Source organism: Sus scrofa, chromosome 13 (genome assembly GCF_000003025.6).
Source record: "Sus scrofa isolate TJ Tabasco breed Duroc chromosome 13, Sscrofa11.1, whole genome shotgun sequence".
NCBI lineage: Eukaryota > Metazoa > Chordata > Mammalia > Artiodactyla > Suidae > Sus > Sus scrofa.
This window is the reverse complement of record NC_010455.5, coordinates 25,964,725-25,987,126: the sequence shown is the minus strand read 5'-3', so window position 1 is coordinate 25,987,126 and position 22,402 is coordinate 25,964,725. Positions and strand designations below refer to the sequence as shown.

Here is a 22,402-nt window from a genome sequence, read left to right as displayed (position 1 = left end):
ATCCCAAATGCAATAGTTTGCATCTACTAACCCCAAACTCCCAGTCCTTCCAGCTCCCCCCCTCCCCCTTGGCAACCACAAGTCTGTTCCCCATGTCCTGGAGTTTGTTTCTTTTCTGTAGATAGGTTCATTTGTGCCATATATTAGATTCCAGATATAAGTGATATCATATGTTATTTGTTTTTTTCCTTCATCTCTAGAGAAAAGGGTATTTGGTGGCTTCCAACCACACATGAATCATACAGTAAAATTCCTGCCGGCAGCCTCACTTGCTGCTGTGGTCAATGAGAAGGTTTTGAGACCCTGAGAGTAGCTTCCTTATTGACCTGGGAACCCACACTGTTTCCGAGGCTGGGCTCGAGTGCGATAATGTAACCAACCTCAACCCAACCTTATCTCAGACATTAATGACCACCTACAATTGATTAAAATGCTATCTCCTCGAGTGCCACATCCAGCGTGCTGCCGCCTCCTTCCAGCCCATTACTTCTGCCACGGCTCATCACCGTCCTCTAATGGCCACTTATGTCAACATGGACATGAGGCTTGAGGACAGAACAAATGTTAGTGTATTGATTGGACTGGCCTCTCTGGGGTTTCCCAACATCAGCTTCTGGCATGATGCTCTCAAAGCCACTGATAACGGGCGTTAGAATGAGCACTCATCCCAAGCCAGATCTCCCTGTCTGGTTTACAGAACGATCAAAGCTAGATTTAAAAATCTCACTAATAGTGACTTGTGTTACTACTATTTCTATCGCCAGCAGCTACCGTATCGACTCCAGTTTTACAAATATTATGCATAGGCCTTTACATACAATATTTTCAGACCTTGCAAATCTTACAAGGTAGTTATCAATCGTAGCCATATCACAGGTGGAGAAATTGAGGTCTGCAGGGGCTAAATAACTTGGCTCCTGGCTTTGCTCCAGCCTGATAAGTTATGGAGATGGAATGGGTATCTCCCCAAAACCTACAGCTTCCCCACACATGCCCTCCAAACCCTGGTACTGTATTGGTGTTACTTTTCTATTCCATTCATTAGCTGGAAAATCGGGTCTCTAGTTATTTATTTATTTTTTCTTTTAATGGCCTCTCCTGTGCAGAATGAATGTTCCCAGTATAGGGGTTGAACTGGAGCGGCAGCTGAGGCCTAGGCCATAGTCATGGGTCTGAGCCACATCTGTGACCTAGGCTGCAGCTTGCTGCAACACCGGATCCTTAACCCACTGAGTGAGAGAAGCCAGGGATCAAACCCATATCCTCATGGAGACTATATTGGGTCCTTAACTCACTGAGCCACAATGGGAACTCTGGGTCTCTAGGTTTTTAATTACAGACTTTGCATTGAAGAAGTTTTAGGCAACTAGCACAGAACAGTGGGTCACTGCCATAGTGTCCAATCTGAAGGCAAGAATTTGAAGACCTAGGAGATGAAATAACTTTCTTGGTTACAGAAGATCAATGGAGAAGGCAGTGGGGTGACTTGCAATGTTTCCGCACTTCTGTCATGAAAATCACCTGGGGTGGCTGTTTTAAATGCTGATTCCCTGGCCGTGCCCCTATCTACTGAGTCATGGCTGCTTCAAGAACTCTGGCCTTTGGTGTCTCGACGTGCACCAGTTTCTGCGAGATGGAGAATGTCTATTACCTCTCTCCTGCCTTTTAAATTTCTGCAAATGTAGGGAAGCCAAAACTGCACCTCCCAGGGCTCCACTTCCTCCCTCCCAGGGGACAGAAGAGAAGCAGGTGTATTGCTCTTAAAGCCGTCTCTTCCTCAGTAGGAGAGTCATTTCCTTAAAAAGAGACAAAAAGGACTGTCCAAATCCTCAGAGAGGTCTGATTTAATTAGGTTAATTTGTTAAGTGAAAAACTTTGGAGTTAATGCAATTTGTTTCTTTTAATTATTCATTTTTACATCATTATATAAGCTCATAATATAGAGAGCAAAACAGGTTTTGTTGTGAAAATTAACACTCATCTTTCTCACTTTCCTCTCCTTAGGAAAAAAAACACAACCCACTCTTTCGGCTGATGCTTTTGGGAGTTCCAATTCTCTGAAGAATATCCTCTTATTTCTTAGTCTGTGTTAAAATTGAGGGTTCCCCTGGACTAAGAACGTGGAAGTTCAGCTCTTTTTTGCTCCTTTATCTCCACCGCACACATGGGCCCTGATGGCCCCCATCCTACATACAATATAGTCCAGTTCTAATTTAGGTTCTTATCAATGTGTGGTCTCCACCGTGGCTCTGAATATGCTCTTCACAGCTGAGCCTTGGAGGATCCTCTCTGATTACTTCCCTTTCCTGAACGACACAGTCTCCTCCTCCGTGAATCATTGTCTGGTTTTGCTTCTTTTTTTGCTTAGTTTCCTACATAATTATCACTCCTTTAGCCCCAAATGTTTCTCCAATTGTCCACTTCTCCTCTTAGAATATTCAGATAAGTTAGACTTTCTTCCAGTTCATTTTCTTCAAGAAGTCTCCCTTCTGATTGCTTCAGTCTTCACTGGTCTTTTGCCTCATGCGTACTTGTTGTTCTGGACTCTTCCTCTGCCACCATCACCTTTGTCTTCCTCCTGGGTTAGACCCCTTGCTGCCTAAAGTGCATACCTTACTCTTTCCTGGCTCACTCCCTTGTTTCATTGGCGTACATCCTCCACAAACTTTCTTAGAACTAGTGCATGGGAACTTTTTGAAATTTTTTGAGATTTTGTACGTCTGAAAATGTCTTTATCCCACTTAACACTTGGCTAATACTTTGGTTGGGGTATCATTTTCCAGAGTTCCCATCATCTGACATGAGGATGCAGGCTCGATCCCTGGCTCAGTGGATTAAGGATCCGGTGCTGTCATGAGCTGCGGTGTAGGTCGCAGACACAGCTGGGATCTGGCGTTGTTGTGGCTGTGGTGTAGGCAGACAGCTACAGCTCTGATTCAACCCCTAGCCTGGAAACCTCCATGCACCGCGGGTGAGGCCCTAAAAAGACCAAAACAAAACAAAAAAAAAATCATTTTCCTTTAAAGAATGTTGATTACATTGCTCTTGACTAGTCTGAAGACATTCTGATTCTTTGTATATTACCTGTCTTTCCTTTCTGGAAGATTGTAGGATGACCCAGGATTCTGAAATTTCACTATAACATGCCTTAATGTGCTTAAAGTTCCAATATAATGGGAACTTTCAATCTGGAAATCTATGTTCTTCAATTCTGGGCAATTGTCTTGGATTATTCTTTTCTGATTTCTCTCTTCTCTCTCTCTCTCTCTCTCTCTTTTTTTTTTTTTTTTGTCTTTTTTTCTATTTCTTTGGGCTGCTCCCGCGGCATATGGAGGTTCCCAGGCTAGGGGTCCAGTTGGAGCTGTAGCCACCGGCCTACGCCAGAGCCACAGCAACTCGGGATCCGAGCCGCGTCTGCAACCTACACCACAGCTCACGGCAACGCCGGATCGTGAACCCACTGAGCAAGGGCAGGGACCGAACCCGCAACCTCATGGTTCCTAGTCGGATTCGTTAACCACTGCGCCATGACGGGAACTCCTCTCTTCTCTCTTTCTGGCATTCCTATTAGATGGATGCTGTGCATCTTGTTTTTCTCATTCATTCATTTAGTATTTTCTTTCTCTTAGATTTTTTTCCTTTATTTTCTGGGAAATTTGCTCACCTTTTTTTTCCTGATCTTCCATTGATTTTTTTAAAATTTCTATTTTCATGCTTTTTAACTTCTAAGGGTTTTATTTGCCCTCTGAATTTTTTTTTCTTTCCTTTTTAAAGCATCCTGTTATATGTGTTTTCTTTTCATAACGGATTTTTTGGCTGAGTCCTTGGCATGTGGAAGTTCTCAGGCCAGGGGTCAAACCGGTGCCACAGAAGTGACAACACCAGGTCCTTAACACACTGAGCCACCAGGGAACTCCTCAAGATAGGCTTTGTTGTTGGTTTCTTCTCGAAGCAGAGTCTCTCTCTTTAAATTTTTTTCCTTTTTGTTACTTATTTTATTTAAAATATTTTCTCAGATGTCTATTGATCCCTGCTAACTGGTATATATTTAAGAGTGGGACAGTAAGATTAGGAGCTGTAGGCCCCTGGAATAGAGATGATGGGAGAAGCTTAAAGAGACAAGGATGTCGATTTGGTGCCCAGCCCCAGCACTTCCTGCTGGACCCTGGGGACCTTACCGTTTCTGCATCTCTGGGAATAGCTCACAAATCCTGTGTGGATGAGCCCTCCTAGGTTTTGTCTACTCTTCCCTGCATATTCCCATGTCCTTGACCATCCCTGACAGGTATAAGGGAGAATGCAATTTTGGCCAAGGTCATCCATCATATCCTCTGTCCTAGCCTGGGGGCTGGAGCTTGCATTGCTGAGTCATGGACAAGTCAGTTCACAAGAGAGGCCATCAGCAAACTTACTGCTGAGTCCACAGGCCTGCCACTGGCTCCCGCCCTTCTCTAGCCTTGGTTTGGCTGTTCCTTTTTACTGTGTGAGATCCAGCAGTATTTATATGGTAAGTACTGCTTTTTATTGAAGCCAGTCAGAATGGGCTTCTCTCATTTGCCACCCTAAGAAACAATATAATTGAGATTAAAACAAAACAAAACAGAAGTTCCCATGGTGGCTCAGTGGCTGACTAATATCCATGAGGACACGGGTTTGATCCCTGGCCCTGCTCAGTGGGTTAAGGATATGAAGTTGCTGTGAGCTGTAGTGTAGGTCGAAGATGCAGCTTGGATCTGGCGTTGCTCTGGCTGTGGTGTAGGTCAGTGGCTACAGCTCCAATTTGACTCCAAGCCTGGGAACCTCCATATGCCTCAGGTGCGACCCTAAAAAGACAAAAGCCAAAAAAAAAAAAAAAAAGAAAAAAAAAAGAAATGATTTACACTGTGACATTTCAAAGATTTGCTACTATATAGTTAAAGTTGCCAGTCCTGTGTCTGCACAAAGTAGGTCATCAGTACACACAACACACATTCCCCTCTCCCTTCCCCCTTCCCTTGGGTGCAGACTCGGGAGACACACTCATTTCCATAAGAGTCCAGAATGCCCTGGACTATTGTCCTGTCGATTCAGGAGCCCACAGGCCTCTGCCTATGTCATCTACATACTAATGTAATTTCTGAGCATGATATATTGTAAGCATGGCTAAAAATCCTGGAAGATTTATTAAGTTCTCTAGTTCTTATAGATCAGGGACAATTTTTTATAAATTTTTGCTTTTGCTAAACAATTTAATAATATACCATTGTCTAGGCAACAGAATTTTCCTCAATTAGATTTTAAGGCTAATACAGGGAAGAACTTTCCCCCTTCCTCTCCAGCACTATTAGGAAAGGCCATAAGTCCTGATCAAGAACAGAATTTGCTGGTGCCTCACAGGGAACTTCAAACCTGATTCTGTTTTGCAGCAGTCCAATCTCCTGCACCAGACCTGATTTCTTGTCAAAGTGGTTGAGGCTGCCAGAAGGAGGAGGCTTTAGTCACAGTGGGTCTCTGTCCCAGCCATACAGAGAGGCCCCCTCTAGGGAACATTGACCTTGGGGAATGAATCAGTCATTCAATTCTGGCCTTCACCCATGTAAGCTCAGAATTTCAATCTTTTAAGTCCTAGAAGTTATTGATGCTTGAGTAAACATAACCGCTAAGGGAACTGAGAACAAGCCAGAAAGAAAATTACTAATTTCAAGGAGCCTGGAAGTTGACAACAGCAAGGCGAGAACATTGTCTCTCTGGAGGCATGGCTCATCAGGAAGCCAGGTTATCTGATGTTACTTTGGTGAACAGGAACTCAGAAGGTGAACTTTTAATGGCTCAGATCTCTTGGGGCGGAGGGCGGGCAGACCCCACCAAGTGTGAGCTCTGCCCCTCCTTCAGGCTTTCTGGTGTATCAGCCTTCTCTGAGGCATGCCTTCTCCCCACCAAAGTTTGAGTCCCTCGTGGGGGCGGGCCTGGGGCCTCTCTGTTCATTCGATCTCGGGCTGATTTCCTGGCTTAACTCTTCAGACATCCTTAATTCCTTCCTTTCCACATTCTTGGGGGTCTCTTTTAGTCACCATGCAGATAGAATTTTGGTTTGGACTGGACCTGAGGGTGGGCAGGAGGGAGAAGTTAAGGTTGACTCAAGTTGTAGATTTGGGTGGCAGGCTGGACGGTGGCACCAACCTGAGAAGCACTACAATAGTTTCTGTGTGCAGAGCCCTGTACGCAGACCTCAGAATCTTCAGCTCATGTAATCCTCCCAGTGTACCAGTATATTTCCCAACAGGCTGAATGGAAACAAACAAAAAAAGAGACAAAATTCACTTGCTTTATTTAATTTTTTCTTTCTTTTTTGGTCTTTTTAGGGCCACACCCGTGGCATATGGAGGTTACCAGGCTAGGGGTTAATGAGAGCTGTAGCTGCCGACCTACACCAGAGCCACAGAAACATGGGATTTGAGCTGCATCTGCGACCTACACCACAGCTCAAGGCAACGTTGGATCCTTAACGCACTGAACGAGGCCAGGGATTAAACCCGCCACCTCAGGGTTCCTAGTCGGATTCATTTCTGCTGCGCCACGACGGGAACTCCTAATCATTTCATTTTGATTGAAGTTTTCGTTTTGTCTTCGAAACAACACTTAAAAGGAATACTCAGTGTATTCTTGCTCCTGTTTACTACTATTGCTGCTGGAGCCTAAGGGTGGAGAGATGGAGGGAAAGAAGAGTAACATATTCTTTAATAAAGACAATTCTTATGAGCATATTCTTCTTTCATGCTTTCTTCACACAGATAACATATTTATGAGTCTTCTTAAAAAAAGAGACTGCATATTCTCCTTATGCATCTGCCCCCGGCCCCCACCCCAGCCTGCCTTTCTTTAGCTTCTTTTACCCCCTTCAATCTCCATGCTTCAGTCTCCAGCTGCAACAATAGAGGGCTAGGGAAGACAAGACCTAAATATCCCATAAAATCCTGGTATGGAGAAAAGACCAGAGCTGATCAACAAAAGCAGTTACTTCAAAGAATCAAATGATTTGGTGAGTTACTCATTTGGCAGATGGCTCTCAGTGTTTTGGGTGAACTGGCCATTTGGTTTGGCCTTTGATTAACTGCCCATGTTAAGCGACCTGGAGTCCCTTTCCTTATTAAGAAAGTTGAGGCTGGGGAAGTTGAGAAAGTTGCCTGAGGTCACAGTAACAAGTATGAGATCCAGCAATAAAAAGAGAGATCCAGTGTTAAAAAGGCTTGTTAGAGGGTGTGTTGGTATCTTTGTGCCGTTTACCAGGATAAGAGCACAAGAGGAAGGATGCAAGGGAAAACAGGAATGGTTTCCTGGTATCTCTAAAAAATCAAACTGGAGAAGCTGATTTTCCTTTTTTTTTTTTTTTTTTAACTGGTGAAGAAGAATGTGTTTATTCATTTTTTTTGGCTCTGTCTGTGGCATGGCATGCAGAAGTTCCCATGCTAGGATTGATTCCATGCCACAGCAGCAACCTGAGCTGCAGCAGTGACAACACTGGATCCTTAATCTGCTAAGCCACCAAGGAAGTACAGTTTTTAAATGGCTAATAAAGAGTATCAAACAACAATTCCATTGAACTCATCTAAGGAAATCAATTTTCTTTTTTTTTTAATGGCCACACTTGCAACATACAGAAGTTCCCAGGCCAGGGATTAAATCTGAGCTACAGCTGTGACCTATGCCACAGCTGAGGCAATGCTGGATCCTTTAGCCCATTGTGCTGGGCTGGGGAATCAAACCTGCATTCTTCACAGCAACCCTGATTTTTAACCCACTGCACCATAGCAGGAACTCCAGAAATTGATTTTCAAGTGTCAAAACCTCAAAGGACTTCACAGGCCAGGAGGTAAAACAGTTGAGGGGGTAAAGGAATTAGAAGAACCTAGCTTGGAGTTCCTGTTGTGGCTCAGTGGGTTAAGAACCTGACGTGGTGTCAGGATGTGGGTTTGCATTGCTGCAAACTGCAATATAAATCACAGATGAGGCTCAGATCTAGCATTGCTGTGGCTGTGGCATAAGCCTGTGGCTGCAGCTCCAATTTGACTCTTAGCCTGGAACTTCCATGTACTGCAGGTACAGCCCTAAAAAGAAAGAAAAAAAGAAAAGAAAAACCTAGCTTACCCTAAGATAAAACACAGTGCAAAGTGTAATTCCATGTGGCTTCTGTCATTTGGCACTAATGACAGGGAGGCAATAGAGACAGGTGGGGACTGCAGTGAACAGAAGCGGGAGCCACAATCAGTGCTTTAGACACCTCAATTATTCAAAAAGAGCAGAAAATCTTTATTTTGATATCAATTCTCCCAAGTAGTAAGTGTAAATTCAAATTACTTTTAAACACTGTGTAGGCCAATGTAAGCAAATCTGCATGTAGGATCTGGTCTATAAATTTGCAGCCTTGTCAATTGGTTGTCATGGAAGTTGAATCCAAACCATGGATTCCATGTGACTGTGGGGATTCTGTAAGTTCTGTGTATGATAAACTATAGATGAAGAGGTCAAGAAATGACCTCAATGCTTATAAGAATACCATTTTACCACTAAAAGGAAATCAATTTCAAGCATATCACCTTGTACATGGAGTGAAGAATTTAAAAAGCAGGCTTTGAACCCTGAGAAATCTGGAGTTCCCATCGTGGCACAGTCGTTAACGAATCTGACTAAGAACCATGGGGTTGCGGGTTTGGTCCCTGGCCTTGCTCCGTGTGTTAGGGATCCGGCATTGCCATGAGCTGTGGTGTGGGTCTCAGACGCTGCTCGGATCCTGCATTGCTGTGGCTCTGGAGTAGGCCGGCAGCTATAGCTTCCTAGCCTGGAAGCCTCCATATGTCATGGGTGCGGCCCTAGAAAGGGAAAAAAAAAAAAAAAAGAAAAGAAACCTGACAAATCTGGTGCTAAATCCCAGCCCAACAACGTAACCTTCTGTGCAAACTTGGGAAAATCGTTTACCTTCTTGGTGCCTTCATTTCCTCATATCTGAATTCTTGTGAGACTTCAATGAAATAAGATTTGAAAATCAAGATAACTAGTAGATGTAAGATTCTCAAGAAATGGTGCTTGCTGAAATAGCAATGGTGATCATTATTATTGATAATAATAATGATTATTATCAGCACATGTATTTATAAACTCTCAGAAAAACTCTGATGAAACTTGTATTCTAAAAGCTCTTTTCTGGAGTTCCCGCTGTGGCGCAGTGGTTAATGAATCCAACTAGGAACCATGAGGTTGCGGGTTCGATCCCTGCCCTTGCTCAGTGGGTGAAGGATCCGGCGTTGCCGTGAGCTGTGGTGCAGGTTGCAGACGCGGCTCAGATCTCGCATTGCTGTGGCTCTGGCGTAGGCTGGCGGCTACAGCTCCAATTCGACCCCTAGCCTGGGAACCTCCATATGCCTCGAGAGCAGCACAAGAAATGCCAAAAAGAAAAATAAATAAATAAATAAATAAAAGCTCTTTTCCCAGGTGATTTTTCCATGAGAATGGTGAGGCATTTTGATGTTACTCTCTCATTTCATTATACTTACATTGGGAAGTCACAAAGCCTAGCACTTTTTTGGTAAATCTATCTGCAAAGCATTCAGGGAACTCAAGTAATCCATTCAAATCCAAGCCCCGTAGGAATTTTTGACATTTGACTCACACAGCAAAAGGCATCTCCCAATACTGCTACCCACTGGCCTTTCAGGGAGGCTGTGCCTCAGAAGGAGTCACACACAACTCAGCCGCCTTCTCCAGCACAGGGCTGCTTAATTCTGTTCTCCAGTCCTTCCATGTTGCCCATCTCTATTGTGCTATTCAGCTCTGCCCAGTTTGAAATCACTTCATTTGATGAGAGAAGTGGCCGTCCCCCCACAGTCCTCCCAGGACCTGTACACACACATTCACACACCCCTGCTCTCATGTTTGGGATGAATCTAAAGAGCTGGTACTGAGTGCTGAGTGAGGGTATGTATGGGAAACAGGGACCCTTATGTTTTGAAAGAGTGAGGAAAAATCTCAACATAGTCCCAGGTCATTCTGGCAGAGCAAAAACTGATCTGCCTCACACTATGGCCAGCACCCAGGAGCATAGGGCTTGGGGCTCCAGGACAGTTTATGGACAAATGTCCAGGACCCCTTACCTCATTCCTGACTCACTCCCTACCTCCCAGGGCCACTGCACCAGCTCTTGACGTTTAGGTTTTGCATCCTAATTCTAGCACAAGCTCAGAACGGATACGACAGATTTGACTTCTCCTGTTGAGCTGTGTTCCCTTGAAGCAAATACTGTAGGTGGCCTGCCCTGACCATTCCCATGCACTTGAGCCCTGTAATATTCAGTTCCCAGCAGCTGTAACTTGCTACCCTAAGAAGGCTTTCTTTGGCTATTTATGCCCACTGGCACAAGAAGCAAGCTGTGCTGGGAAATTAGCCCCATCACTCAGAAGCCCTCAACCAATGGTGGACGGTCTTTGGAGTGAGTAAATATTTCCACTTTCTCACCCTTTGCTGGATCTGTAGTGTGTTCCACCTGTCTCCCAGAGATCCCAAAGGGCTGAACTCTGAACTTAATTGTTCACAAGGGGAGCCTACACTTTAAAACATTCCCTAACCTAATTCTCATACTGGTGTTTCCTAGGATCACCTCCTAAATAAACTTGATTTAGGGTCTGCTTCTGGGGCCCGAGTCAAAGACAGGCCTCCTTCTTATCCTGTAGAGTAAGATAATACTCATTGACCACTTTTTGTGTGTGAGACACAATATTCACCTCATGTCAGCTCCCCAAGGTGGATGCTGTTTTTACTTCCACTTTACAAGTGAGAAAATGAGGCCACAGGGCCAGCAAGTGGCAGAGCCAGGATTTGAACTCAGATCTTTCTGGCTCCAAAAGTCCTGTTGGTCCCATCACATGACACTCACCTGGTTCCTTCCATCCTGGATGTCTCTCCTGCCTGTTCAAGCCTTGGCTACCAGGATAGGAGTCAGCATGGCTGACCAGTTACTGTGACACCAATTATCACCACAAGTAAAGAGCAGGAAATTGTAATTCAGGAACAGAGTGTACCAAGACAGCTGGCTCCAGCCCACAGAGGCAGGCAGCACTATTATTTTGAGAATCCTCCTGGGCACAGAATAGCAGCCTTTGTGTCTGTGGAGGTTGGCATGGGGATGCTGATGCCCTCCCCAGAGACAGGCTGTGTAGGAAGACCCAGTGGAAAAACCCAGCTCAGACCCTTTCTGGTCTTCTACCCCTTGGAAGAAATAGAGGACTAACAATTTGGAGTCTGGGCTTCTAATTCCCACCCTTCTCTTCACTGTCTGTGTGAGTTTTGGCTTCCTGCTTCCCCACAGTTGACCTCGGTATCATGGGTTACATACGCTGAAGCTATGAGCACAGGATAACACAGTCCCCTCAACAGCAGCAGGAAGTGTTGAGTGAATGTTAATTGGTGGGTACTTCATTTGGATGTTTTCCCATAACGTTTGGCCTGTGGTTGACTCCAGATCCAACTTTATCCTTGGACAGGGTAAATAAGATGGTAGCCATGTCCCATCTAAGGATTGAAGGAAACACATCATCGGCCAAAAATGCATTTCTATTACACAGTGATTCTGGCCTGAGATTCTAGAAAAGAGGGACATTTGTTCATGCCTGCATTCAAATGGTCAACAGCTCTTTAGAGTTTACCTTTGTTCTGAGCCCTGAGCTTGACACCATGGATACAAAAATAGACCCTAATCTCAAGTGTTCTGAAATGTCACTAAAAAGTGATTAACAGGGATGAGTGTGATGGAAAAGGACTTGGGCTTTCTGCTTCTGCCGAGCAATGGCCTCGGTGAGTGATGGCCTCAGTGAGTTCCCCCCACCCTGCCCCCCACATAGGGCAATAAATAGCAGCTCACAGAGGAAGGTAAGCTCCCTTCAGACTAGGGGCAACTGCTTCCGGTATTGCAGGGGGGAGAGGGGGTGTCCAGACAGCCAGGAATGGCTTCACAGAGGACATGGTGTTTGGGTGGAGTCCTGAGAGGTGCACAGGCCGTCAGCATTTGGGGATGGAAGAGGATGTTTCAGGCAAAGCAACTGTATGAAAAGCCCCTAGACATTGTCTAGGGCACGCACTATTTCAGTTGGATGCAGCAGAGGCCACTGGAAAAGAAAAGGATGGTGGGAAAAGGCTGGAATCAAGCATTTAGATCATATGAGAGAGCTTCTGAATTTAGACCAAGAAGTGGGCAGCTCTGCAGAGACTTGGCTGCTGAGCTCTACCAATCATGATTGTGTTAAAAGCCACAGAAATCAATTCCAACTAACTTTAGCAGAGAGAAGAATTTATTAGGAGGATATGATAAAGCCTGCAAAAATGAAGGAAAAGCTGACCAACCAGGTCTCAGAAAATACAGGAACCACGACACTTAGAAGTAAACAATGGTAAGAGTAATGGACAGTGTATTAGTCAGGTCTTGCTACAATAAAGTCTCTCAACAAACAGTCCTTGAATATCAGTGACTCACAACCTTTCATTTCTCTTGTTCTGGACCTGGCAGCTGGCTAGGATGCCTCTGTTTCAGGCTATAGCTAAGTTCAAGTATGTAATACCTATCTCCTCATTCTCCTTGGACCTGAGGCTACCTGGGGCTTATCTTCTTGTAGCACAGGGCAGAAGAGCAAACCAAACCACATGCAGGACATTTAAGACCTCTGCTCCTGACATGCTCAGAAATATTCCAATGGCCAGAGCAAGTCCCATGGAGAAAGAGAAGGAAAAATAAGAAAGTGGGGATCCACGAGAAATGTAGGTAAGTGTCTAGGAGAGGAGGGCTGTTGTTTCAAGGAAAGATGCTATGACTACTAAATAGGCAATTTGCCAGTAGGAATACAACACTGGGGACGAGCAGCCAGAGCCCCCTACTTGCCTCAGAACCTCAGCAGCTCCAGCTTTTCCCTATTTCTGATGCAGAGATGTAGAACACCCTGGAGTGTTAATATCATCTCCTAGCCTCATGGTGTGGGAAACCCTTGGGTGGTTTTACACATTCCTGCTCAAATTCAGACAGTAGGCCTGAAGCCTGAACCCCCAGGGAGCATCCTTCATGCCCAAAGTTTTGATGGAAGCCTTGAGCCTAGTGGCCCCCCAGTACTGACCACTGAGGAGCAGCAGGGGTTCCAAGAACCTAAGCTACCTGCATCAGATCACTCAGGAGTTGTGGCACCCAAGTTGAAAGCACCGAGCTTCTGGTCACCCCTCAGGGTGGAGAACAAAACTCCCAGAGGTCGTCGTACTTAAAGCTACCCCCCAACTCCAACTCTGCATCAGGGCTCCATGAGCCTGGGGTTCCCCTGGGACGACGCCTTGGCTCTTGCATCCCACTTGGTGCTGGGCTTCTGGCTGCTCTCGAGTTGAAAGCTAAAACTTTTCATTCCAGTGGGTGATTTTCCTCTCTTGGCTGGCCACAGCTTAGGTTTCTATAAGCAGAGAGCTCGTTGCTAGGTGACAGCCTCACTCCTGGTTCTGGAGGCAGCCAAAGCAGATACGAACCCAAGGATCTGCAACTTCCTATTTCAAGACAAAATATGAAAACTGAAAGAGGAAATAAGACCCTAAATTAATTGGAGGGTTATGTAACAGGCAGACATGGTTCTCATGCCCTTCTCACCACCCTGCTAAGACTAGTGGGATATATTTAAATGTATTTTTCAAAATAGGAAAAAAAAGTAGGAAGTTGAACTGACAAATATAGTTGCTCTTTTGATTGGGAAAGGAAACTTCTAATTACATCGCTTTTCTAAGCTCCATCAATCAGATCTACACCTTCATTAGCCTCTGAGTCATTAGTGGAACTTATTAAAACAATTAGATCTGCAGAGAACTGCAGTCATAAGCTGTTCTGACAGCTGCGTCGAGGATTTAAACTTTTCATTAAAATTGGATGGAGGCTCTTGCAAATCAATACAGAATAGACAAGCTTTGCAAGTGAAAAATTAGCAGAGAACATGAATAGGCAATTCACAAAAGAACCACAAGTGGCCAATAAACAAATCAAAATTATCCCAACTCATTAGCAACTGAGGAAATATATTAAAACAATAATGAGAAAGCATTTTTAATCTATTAAATGGCAAGTATTTTTTAAATGATATTATACACGATGGGCAATCTATAGAATAACTGCTATTTTGATACACTGTTGGAGTGTGGATAGAGAAGACCTTTCTGGAAAGCTGCTTGGCCACATATTGGAAGTGGGAAACATATTAAGTGTCTTTTGACCCAGCAGTGTGGTGTCCTTATTTACAAAGACATTCATGCAGCAATATGTATAAAAAGGGAAATTTCGAAAAAAAATCTAACAATGGGATGTTTGGTAAAAGGAAAGCATTTAATCACATGCAGAAGTATTCTCAAAATTGTGAGGGGAAAAAACAGGTTATAAAATTGCAGACACTTTATGAGTCCAGTTTCGTATAATGAAAAAGAAAATCATCTATACTGGCAAAGAATATTCTACACTGGAGGTTTCCCAGACTTTCTCAGTTCATGGAATTTTCAGTTCTCAGTAATTCTTTCACAGGTACCTAGACACTGTCCCCACCTCCCCGCAAATGAAAACCCAACAGTTTGGTTTATTAAGAAGTTGGGGGAGTTCCCTTTGTGGCTCAGTAGTTAATGAACCCTACTAGGATCCATGAGGCTATGGGTTCGATCCCTGGCCTCACTCAGTGGGTTAAGGATTGGTGTTGCTGCGAGCTGTGGTGTAGGTTGCAGACACAGCTCAGATCCCCAGTTGCTGTGGCTGTGGTGTAGGCTGGCAGCTGCTGCTCTGATCTGACGCCTAGCCTGTGGACCACCCTAAAAAGCAAAAAAAAAAAAAAAAAAGCAACAACTTAATAGTACTAGTTTGTACTGTGTCCAACAAATGTTGCTATGCACCCACAGTACCCCTGTGAGGCTATGCAGCACCCGGGGGTTCCTTAGCACATACCCTGGGCCTGCAGCAGCTATAAACCTAAAGGTTACTTGTGGTTAACTTCTGGAAGCCAGATTGCCTGTGTTGGAATGTGGGCTCTCTCGTTTGCCAATAAGTGATTCTGGGCAGATTGTTTCTTTCCTGAGCCTGAGTTTCCTCACCTATTAGATGGGAATAATAATAGTACCTACCTCTCAGGGTTCTTGTAAGGTCTGTGAGATACTGTGTGCCTGGCTCTTAGCAAGAACTCAGTCAATACTAGCCACCGTTATATATCCTCACAGGGTATACTTTTCTGCATTTTCCAAATGTTACATCTGTGAACATGTTACCTGAAGTGGCCAAAGAGACTTTGCAGATGTGATTAAATTAAGGGTCTTGTGATGAGGAGAATGCCTTGGATAATCTGGGTGGGCTCAACATAATCCAGGGGTTCTTATAAGTGAAAGAAGCCAGAGAAAGAGAAAATGGGATAAAAGGAAGCAGAGATGAAAATGATGCTATTGCCAGCTTTGAAGACTAGATGAGCCACAAGCTAAGGAATTCATATAGTCTCTAGAAAATAGAAAAGTCAAGAAAATGGACTCTAGAGCTTCCATAAAGTAATGCAGCCCTTCTGACACCTTGATTTTAGCCCAGTGACATCCATTTCAGAATTCTGACCTCCAGAATTTTAAGGTAGTAAGTGTGCATTTTTTTTTTTTTTTTTGATCTTTTTGCAATTTCTTGGGCTGCTCCTGCGGTATATGGAGGTTCCCAGGCTAGGGGGCGAATCAGAGCCGTAGCCGCTGGCCTACACCAGAGCCACAGCAACGCAGGATCCGAGCCACGTCTGCAACCTACACCATAGCTCATGGCAATGCCGGATCCTTAACCCACTAAGCAAAGCCAGGGATCGAACCCACAACCCCATGGTTTCCAGTCAGATTCGTCAACCACTGAGCCACGACGGGAACTCCTGCATGGTTTTAAACCACTACCTTTGAGGTAATTTTTGCAGCAGCAATAGGAAAATAATACAGTACCTCTGCTTTATGCAGCTTCCTCCTGTGGAGGATCCCCCTGACCCCTGTCTTAAGAAAGCCTCGAGCTTCCCCCTCTGGCCATGGACTTCACTTTTCCTGCCTCTGCCTCCTGTGATCATCCTTGCCTTGGGAATTTTGCAACATAATCCCTGGCTCCCTCAGTCCCAGGCCTCAGGTTGCTCTATGACCTTCAAACACTGCAGTCGATAAAAACTGTTTGTTTTTTTCTCTTTAGCACAATCTATGCAGACTAACATTTTGAAGAATTTTACTAAAAACGAAGGGGAAAAGGAAATGAACTCTCAAAACTCCAACATGAGAAAAATTAGCGATATACTCGAGGACAGGTTTTTAACCCTCAAAATCCAGGAGAAGCAGCAAAAAGCTGCTTGAGGGTCCTGGATTTTCTGCTTGGAACAACCCCGAGGCAATATCCTGGTTTCCTGCCCTCCCCCTCCCTGCCTGGTTCTCCCAGGCAGTATCTTGCTACCAGAGGCCTCTTTCTGGGCTCACACATCCAAGACCACATTAACTCACTTAATTCCACTCTGGGGGGCTCAACCAGGGCGCAGCTCTGGAAGGCTTTCAGTGGCAGGGGGTGGCAAGTTATGTGACTCAGTGTCCAAACTGGGTCACTTTTGAGAGTGAAAGAGATGATTACAATTGTGCTTGGAAACATGGGTGTAAACCCAACTGTCTTGGACAAACCAGGCCATTTGGTCATCCTGACGATGAGCAGTCTGACTCCTCCTGGCTTGGGTTGTTTGAGGACCCACCTGGAAGCAGTCAGGGCTATAATCCTCCTCTCCCTCTGCCCATCTATTAATGCTGACAGAGGGAACCACCCCTGACCTCACAGAAACCACCCAGACATAGGAGAGTGACTGACAGCTAGACACAAACAGCAGAGTCAAGTCAGCAGAGGATTAACCAGCATTCTAGGGAAAAAATTGTCCTCTGTGCTTAGATAAGTCTGGAGAAACTGGCTGACATAAATGTGAGCACATTTTTTTTTAGATTTTTTTTTAAACTTTTTTCTTTTTGGCCATGCCCATGACATGTGGAAGTTCCTGGGCCAGGGATTGAACAGGTGCCACAGTAGCAACCCAAGCCACAGCAGTGGCAATACAGATCTTTAACCCATTGTGCCCCCAGGGAACTCCACATTTTTGTCTTTAGTTGCAGGACTTCTCAGAACCTTTAATCTCCTAATGTGGTTATGAAGCTCTAAGAAGAAAATACAGTATGCCATGCTTCCCAAATTTATTTTCCCCTGGCACATGTCCCCCTCAGAATACACATGGCTACCTTCCAGAAATCCCATATGGCTCCCTGAGGGATAGTTTGAGGCAGCTCTGAAGTATCAGAGTGGCTGGTATTCTCTGACTTGGGAAATCCCAGTTTCCCTTCACTTGGGAAGGCTCCAGAAATGGGTGGCCCATCCTTGAAGAGTCCTTAGAATCCTGCAAGCCATCCTTTTCCAGATGTGCTAGAAAAGAGTGCAGGGAAGGGGAGAGGCATCTCTGATGAGGTGAGTGCACACGTGCCCTGGGTAAACGCCCGCACAGTCAGGGTGGGGCTCCTTGCCTCCTGGGTGATGGCTGCTTTAACAGTTGCTTTTCTCTTTTGCTAAGAAACCCAGGGGATTGCCAAATGTGAGGTGATAACCCAGGGTGGGGTTCCTACCTTCAGCCTCACCCTTGGACCTGAGGCCCTGAAGATAAGCTTGCCTCTTATCTCAGATTCATTATTACCATCTTTCAAGCCCTGGACAACAGCTGTTGGTAGGTAGTGGTTGCATGGAGTGTTGATTTTGCTTTGGAGGAGCCATGTCCCTGAAGTCTGCGCATCGACAATCTTCATCCATAATGCATGAAGCTGGAGACCCAAACAAAGAGTACATTCAGGCGATGGCCTGTGGGAGTTGATTATCCATACAGAAAAATAAGGAACATTTTCTCCTGTCAGAGTTAGCATTTATCATCACTCTGTTTCTGTCATCATCCTAGGCTTTTCTTCCTATGCAATTTTGTACCTTTCAGTGCTTCATGATTAGAAACGAATCAAACTCACAGAGTTCCCTTCCTGGTGCAGCGGAAACTAATCCGAATAGGAACCATGAGGTTACGGGCTCCATCCCTGGCCTCGCTCAGTGGATTAAGAATCAGACGTTGCCTTGAGTTCGCAGACACAGCTCAGATCTGGCGTTGCTGTGGCTATGGTGTAGGCCGGCAGCAACAGCTCCAATTAGACCCCTAGCCTGGGAACCTCCATATGCCGTGGGTGCAGCCCTAAAAGGACAAAAGACCAAACAAACAAACAAAAAAGAAAACAAATGAATCAAACTCAACACACCACATCACCCATGAACAGTGTACCCCCAAAGATTCAGAGAATGGACATGTGATGTGGTGAAGGGAGCACTGGTCAGAAAATTAGAAGATCCAGACCTGTCTCCAATTTTCTGCCCCTTAACAGCCTTGGGTCTCAGCTTATTTTTTTAAACTTATAAAATAAGATATTTCTCAGTTCCTGTTGTGGCTCAGCGGTTAACAAACACGACTAGGATCCATGAGGACACAGGTTCAATCCCGAGCCTCGCTCAATGGGTTAAGGATCCAGCATTGCCGCCAGCTGTGGTGTAGATTGCAGACGTGGCTCAGATCCCATGTTGCTGTGGCTGTGGTGTAGGCTGGCAGCTGTAGCTCTGATTCGCCCCCTAGCCTGGGAACCTCCATATGCCATGAGTGAAGCCCTAAAAAAGATGGAAAATATTAAACGAAATAAGGTATTTGAATGATATTATAATAATCAAGTGTCTGGCATATCTTTTGCATCAAATGTATCTGCATCAATATTTACCCACCAAAACTCAGACGGGCACCAAATGTAATTTTGTGTGTGTGTGTGTGGTGTGGGTGTGTGTTTGTGTGTATGTATGTATGATATGTGATTTTTTTTTTTTTGTCTTTTGTCTTATTGTTGTTGTTGTTGTTGTTGTTATTGTTGCTATTTCTTGGGCCGCTCCCGCGGCATATGGAGGTTCCCAGGCTAGGGGTTGAATCGGAGCTGTAGCCACCGGCCTACGCCAGAGCCACAGCAACGCGGGATCCGAGCCGTGTCTGCAACCTACACCACAGCTCACGGCAACGCCGGATCCTTAACCCACTGAGCAAGGGCAGGGATCGAACCCGCAACCTCATGGTTCCTAGTCGGATTCGTTAACCACTGCGCCACGACGGGAACTCCGATATGTGATGTTTTAAATGACAACATCTTGCTTTAGAGTAATTTTCCTCTGAGGGCAGAAAACATCTACATTTATCAATTAAAAGTAATTCTGTCTCTTCTGATTTGAATACCCCTTTTGTGTAAATATTCGGTTAATTCTAAGTTCAAACTTCATGTCTGAAATGATGATATTCACCACTCAAGGAGTCCCCTTACCTCCTTTCCTTCCAAGGGAAACACAGATCAAAACCTTAATGAGGTACCACTTAACACCCACTAGGGTGGCTACAATCAAAATGACAGATAATAAAAAGCTTGGCCTATCCCACTAGGCCACCAGGGAAATCCCAGGGTAAGCTGTTTAATACATGAGTTATATTTCAAGAAAGCTCTTACAAAAAGTGAAGAGTTGGTCTCTTTCCTCTGAAGTTAAGCTGTAGAATAAAAACTTGAAACAGCAAGGGGCCATAGTTGCCTATTTCTAAATGAAGTAAACACAAAAGAGAGCAAAGACAAAAAATGCAGAGAAGGTTTCTTGTAGCTATTATCTGAGCTTCTGATTCAGCCACGCCTAAAGCCATATACTCCCAGGACTTTTTGGTTATAGGAACCAATTAATTCCTCTGTATTATTCAGAGATTCGATTGTGAGTCACTCTCTCACAATTGAAAATATCCTGACTTGAATAGCAAGATGAGCAGCCTGGTTTTGTAGGGTTTACCTTGTCTATGATTTGGAACATGACTTCCAGAATTTTCTCAGCTATATAAACCCCAGGATGGGTAAGAGGTGCCCGACTCTGCCCACAGGTATGCTGGGCCCTGAAAAACACTTCTACTGAGCCCACTCCTCACCTCGGCTGAGCAGGGCTGGAACCCCAGTGTCCCCAGGGCTTGTTGTCACAGGCCAGCCTGTACATAACACAAGGCTGATTTTGCTGCAGGGGTAGCTCTTCCAATCTCCATGGCTTCTTACTTGAAAATATCTCAGATGCTCAGACAAAAACTGTAGGGTAAGAGAACTCATTAAAGCCACAGAACATTTGAACTGGGGATAAAAAGTTACACAAAAGCCAGTTTGTTTCTAAAAAGCTATGTGAAATTTATTCAAGTTATTCAATTTAGCAAAAGCAAGATGATAAAAACAAATGTTTAAGGTGGAAGAAATCTCAGGCATTATCTGGCTCAGGGGCTTCTGTTTTCCAAACTGAGTTAATAAAGAAAAGAAAAAGAAAAATACTTCCCTTCCTGTTCATTTGAAATAACAGTATTAAGCTCTGATTCCCCGCCAAAGAAGACTAAGGTGGTGCAGAAAGCCAGATCCATGTGGTTGGCTGTCAAAGGTGCCATGGGTTGACCATGTGGGGACCATTCAATGAGCCCATTTTTTCATTCACACCAAACACCATCATCTGATTAAAATTGACTTTAGAGCAGATTTCATGTTAAAATGTAATTACACAGTTTGGATTTGTCAGGGAGTGAGGATGAGGTGGAAGTATGACTGCAGCCTGACAGGCAGTGGTCAGGCTCAGAGAAGACAAAAATAGAGTGAAAAGGCAAAATGTCTGAAGCCCAGAAGGTGAGAGGAGGGGTCCGAGGCCACTCAGGGATCGAGGAGAGGGAAAAAATGGAGGAGAGGGGGGCACTCAGTCAATCAGGTCTCTATCCAGGGCTCCCACAAGCGCAGGGGCCAGAGGTGAAAGGTGGGAGACTGGAGAGCAAGAACCTAGGGATTTGGACAAAAGTCTGGGTCAGCAAAAGTCAGAGAGGGGGGTGGGGCCTGAGAACCCAGTGGAACTCAAGGCCAGCAGGAAGGGCTCCCAAACCCACCACCTTGGGCTGAGGATCACCCATCAGGGCAGGCTTTCCTGGTTGGGTGGAGAATCAGGGGTTCTTTCTGCACCCCACCCTAGCTCTCTGGAGGGCTCTCTTCCCCCCTTGACCTGATCTCCTATCCCTAGTTTCTAGACTCTGCATGCTCTGGCTTTGGACTTGGCTCCTGTATTCAGAAGCTGTCATCTGACCTCCAAACCGTCACTCTGCCTGCCAGAGCTCTGGTCTCTACCATAACTGTCCCCACAGCTTGGAGGCTGGAACCCACCACCTATTCCCCATCTCACTGTCGCTGTCCGTGGTGTCTGTCGTCCCTCTCCTCCTCCCATGCCCTCTATGCTCCCAGCAGATGGTCCCAGACTTCTAGGCACAGTTCCCTCCTCCAGGAACCCGTCCAGTCCACTGCAGCTTGAGGGAGCAATACTTGGACCGTGATCCGAGCTGCTACTTTAGCCCCTAGATTGACCATGAGTGTTAGTCACTTTTTTGTGCAAAAGTTTTAGCTCTCAACTAGAGTGGAAAGTCCCTGAAATCACTTTCCTCACAGCCCTTATGCAATGCCAGATATGCATGTCATTGATGCCCAATATAAGTTTCAACGGAGTGAATGAGGCCACTGGGTAGTGTTTTCTTTTCCAACTGGCTTCTCAGCCTGATCACAGGAAGCTTTTGCTAACAAGCTGTTCTAAATAATGCTGGTTTTGTATTGCAGCGTTTGGAACTGCTTATCGGGCTGTTGGTAGAAACAAAACCCAAGGGTGCTTTTTAAATAAAGGACCCAGTGTTTAAAGCTTACAGTGAAAATAAAATAATGAAGACCCTGGAGGGATCTTGAAGTCGAGGCTAGAATATCAAAATGGTTATAATTTTTTCTGTCCAGCTTGAGAGCTATGAAAGAAACTCAGAAATTTCCCTTAAATATAATAAACAACCTCAAGTAAGGAAAGACAAGACTGTCCCTGGACCAGAGTCACATGGAGAGAGATGTAAATGGGGACACAGGTGTAGCTGGGCTGAGGTGGTTTACCTGAGCTTCAAGGGGCTGCTTCAGGAGAGGGAAGAGAAGGATGGAAATGCAATGCTTGTTTTGTAGAAAAGTACCAATTAGCAAAATAAACAAATAAAATGTGATGGTATTAGGTCATTATTGAGAATTTTGGGGTGTTGATAATGGTATTGCGGTTATGCTTCTAATGAAAGAATCTTTATATTTTACAGATGTCTACTGAATGATTTATTAATGAAGTGATAAGCACTCTGGGATTTGCATACAAATAAAAGATGGATGCGGGAATGGGTAAATGAGAATTTGTTATACTATGTTCTCTACTTCTATATGTGTTCAAAAATTTCCATAATGA

At 44.8% G+C, this 22,402-nt stretch overlaps 1 protein-coding gene across 1 annotated transcript in view; it reads right to left on the bottom strand.

Annotated features, from left to right (window-relative positions):
• LOC110256272 overlaps positions 6,502–22,402 on the bottom strand; it is a 34,178-nt gene continuing 18,277 nt past the window's right edge. Inside the window, exons 3-5 of the mRNA XM_021069216.1 lie at positions 20,061–20,211; positions 17,730–17,853; positions 6,502–6,674 (exon numbers count right to left, since the gene is read on the bottom strand). Of these exons, the coding sequence (XP_020924875.1) occupies positions 6,659–6,674; positions 17,730–17,853; positions 20,061–20,211 (291 nt within the window). The 3' untranslated portion in view covers positions 6,502–6,658. The remainder of the gene's footprint in view (positions 6,675–17,729; positions 17,854–20,060; positions 20,212–22,402) is intronic.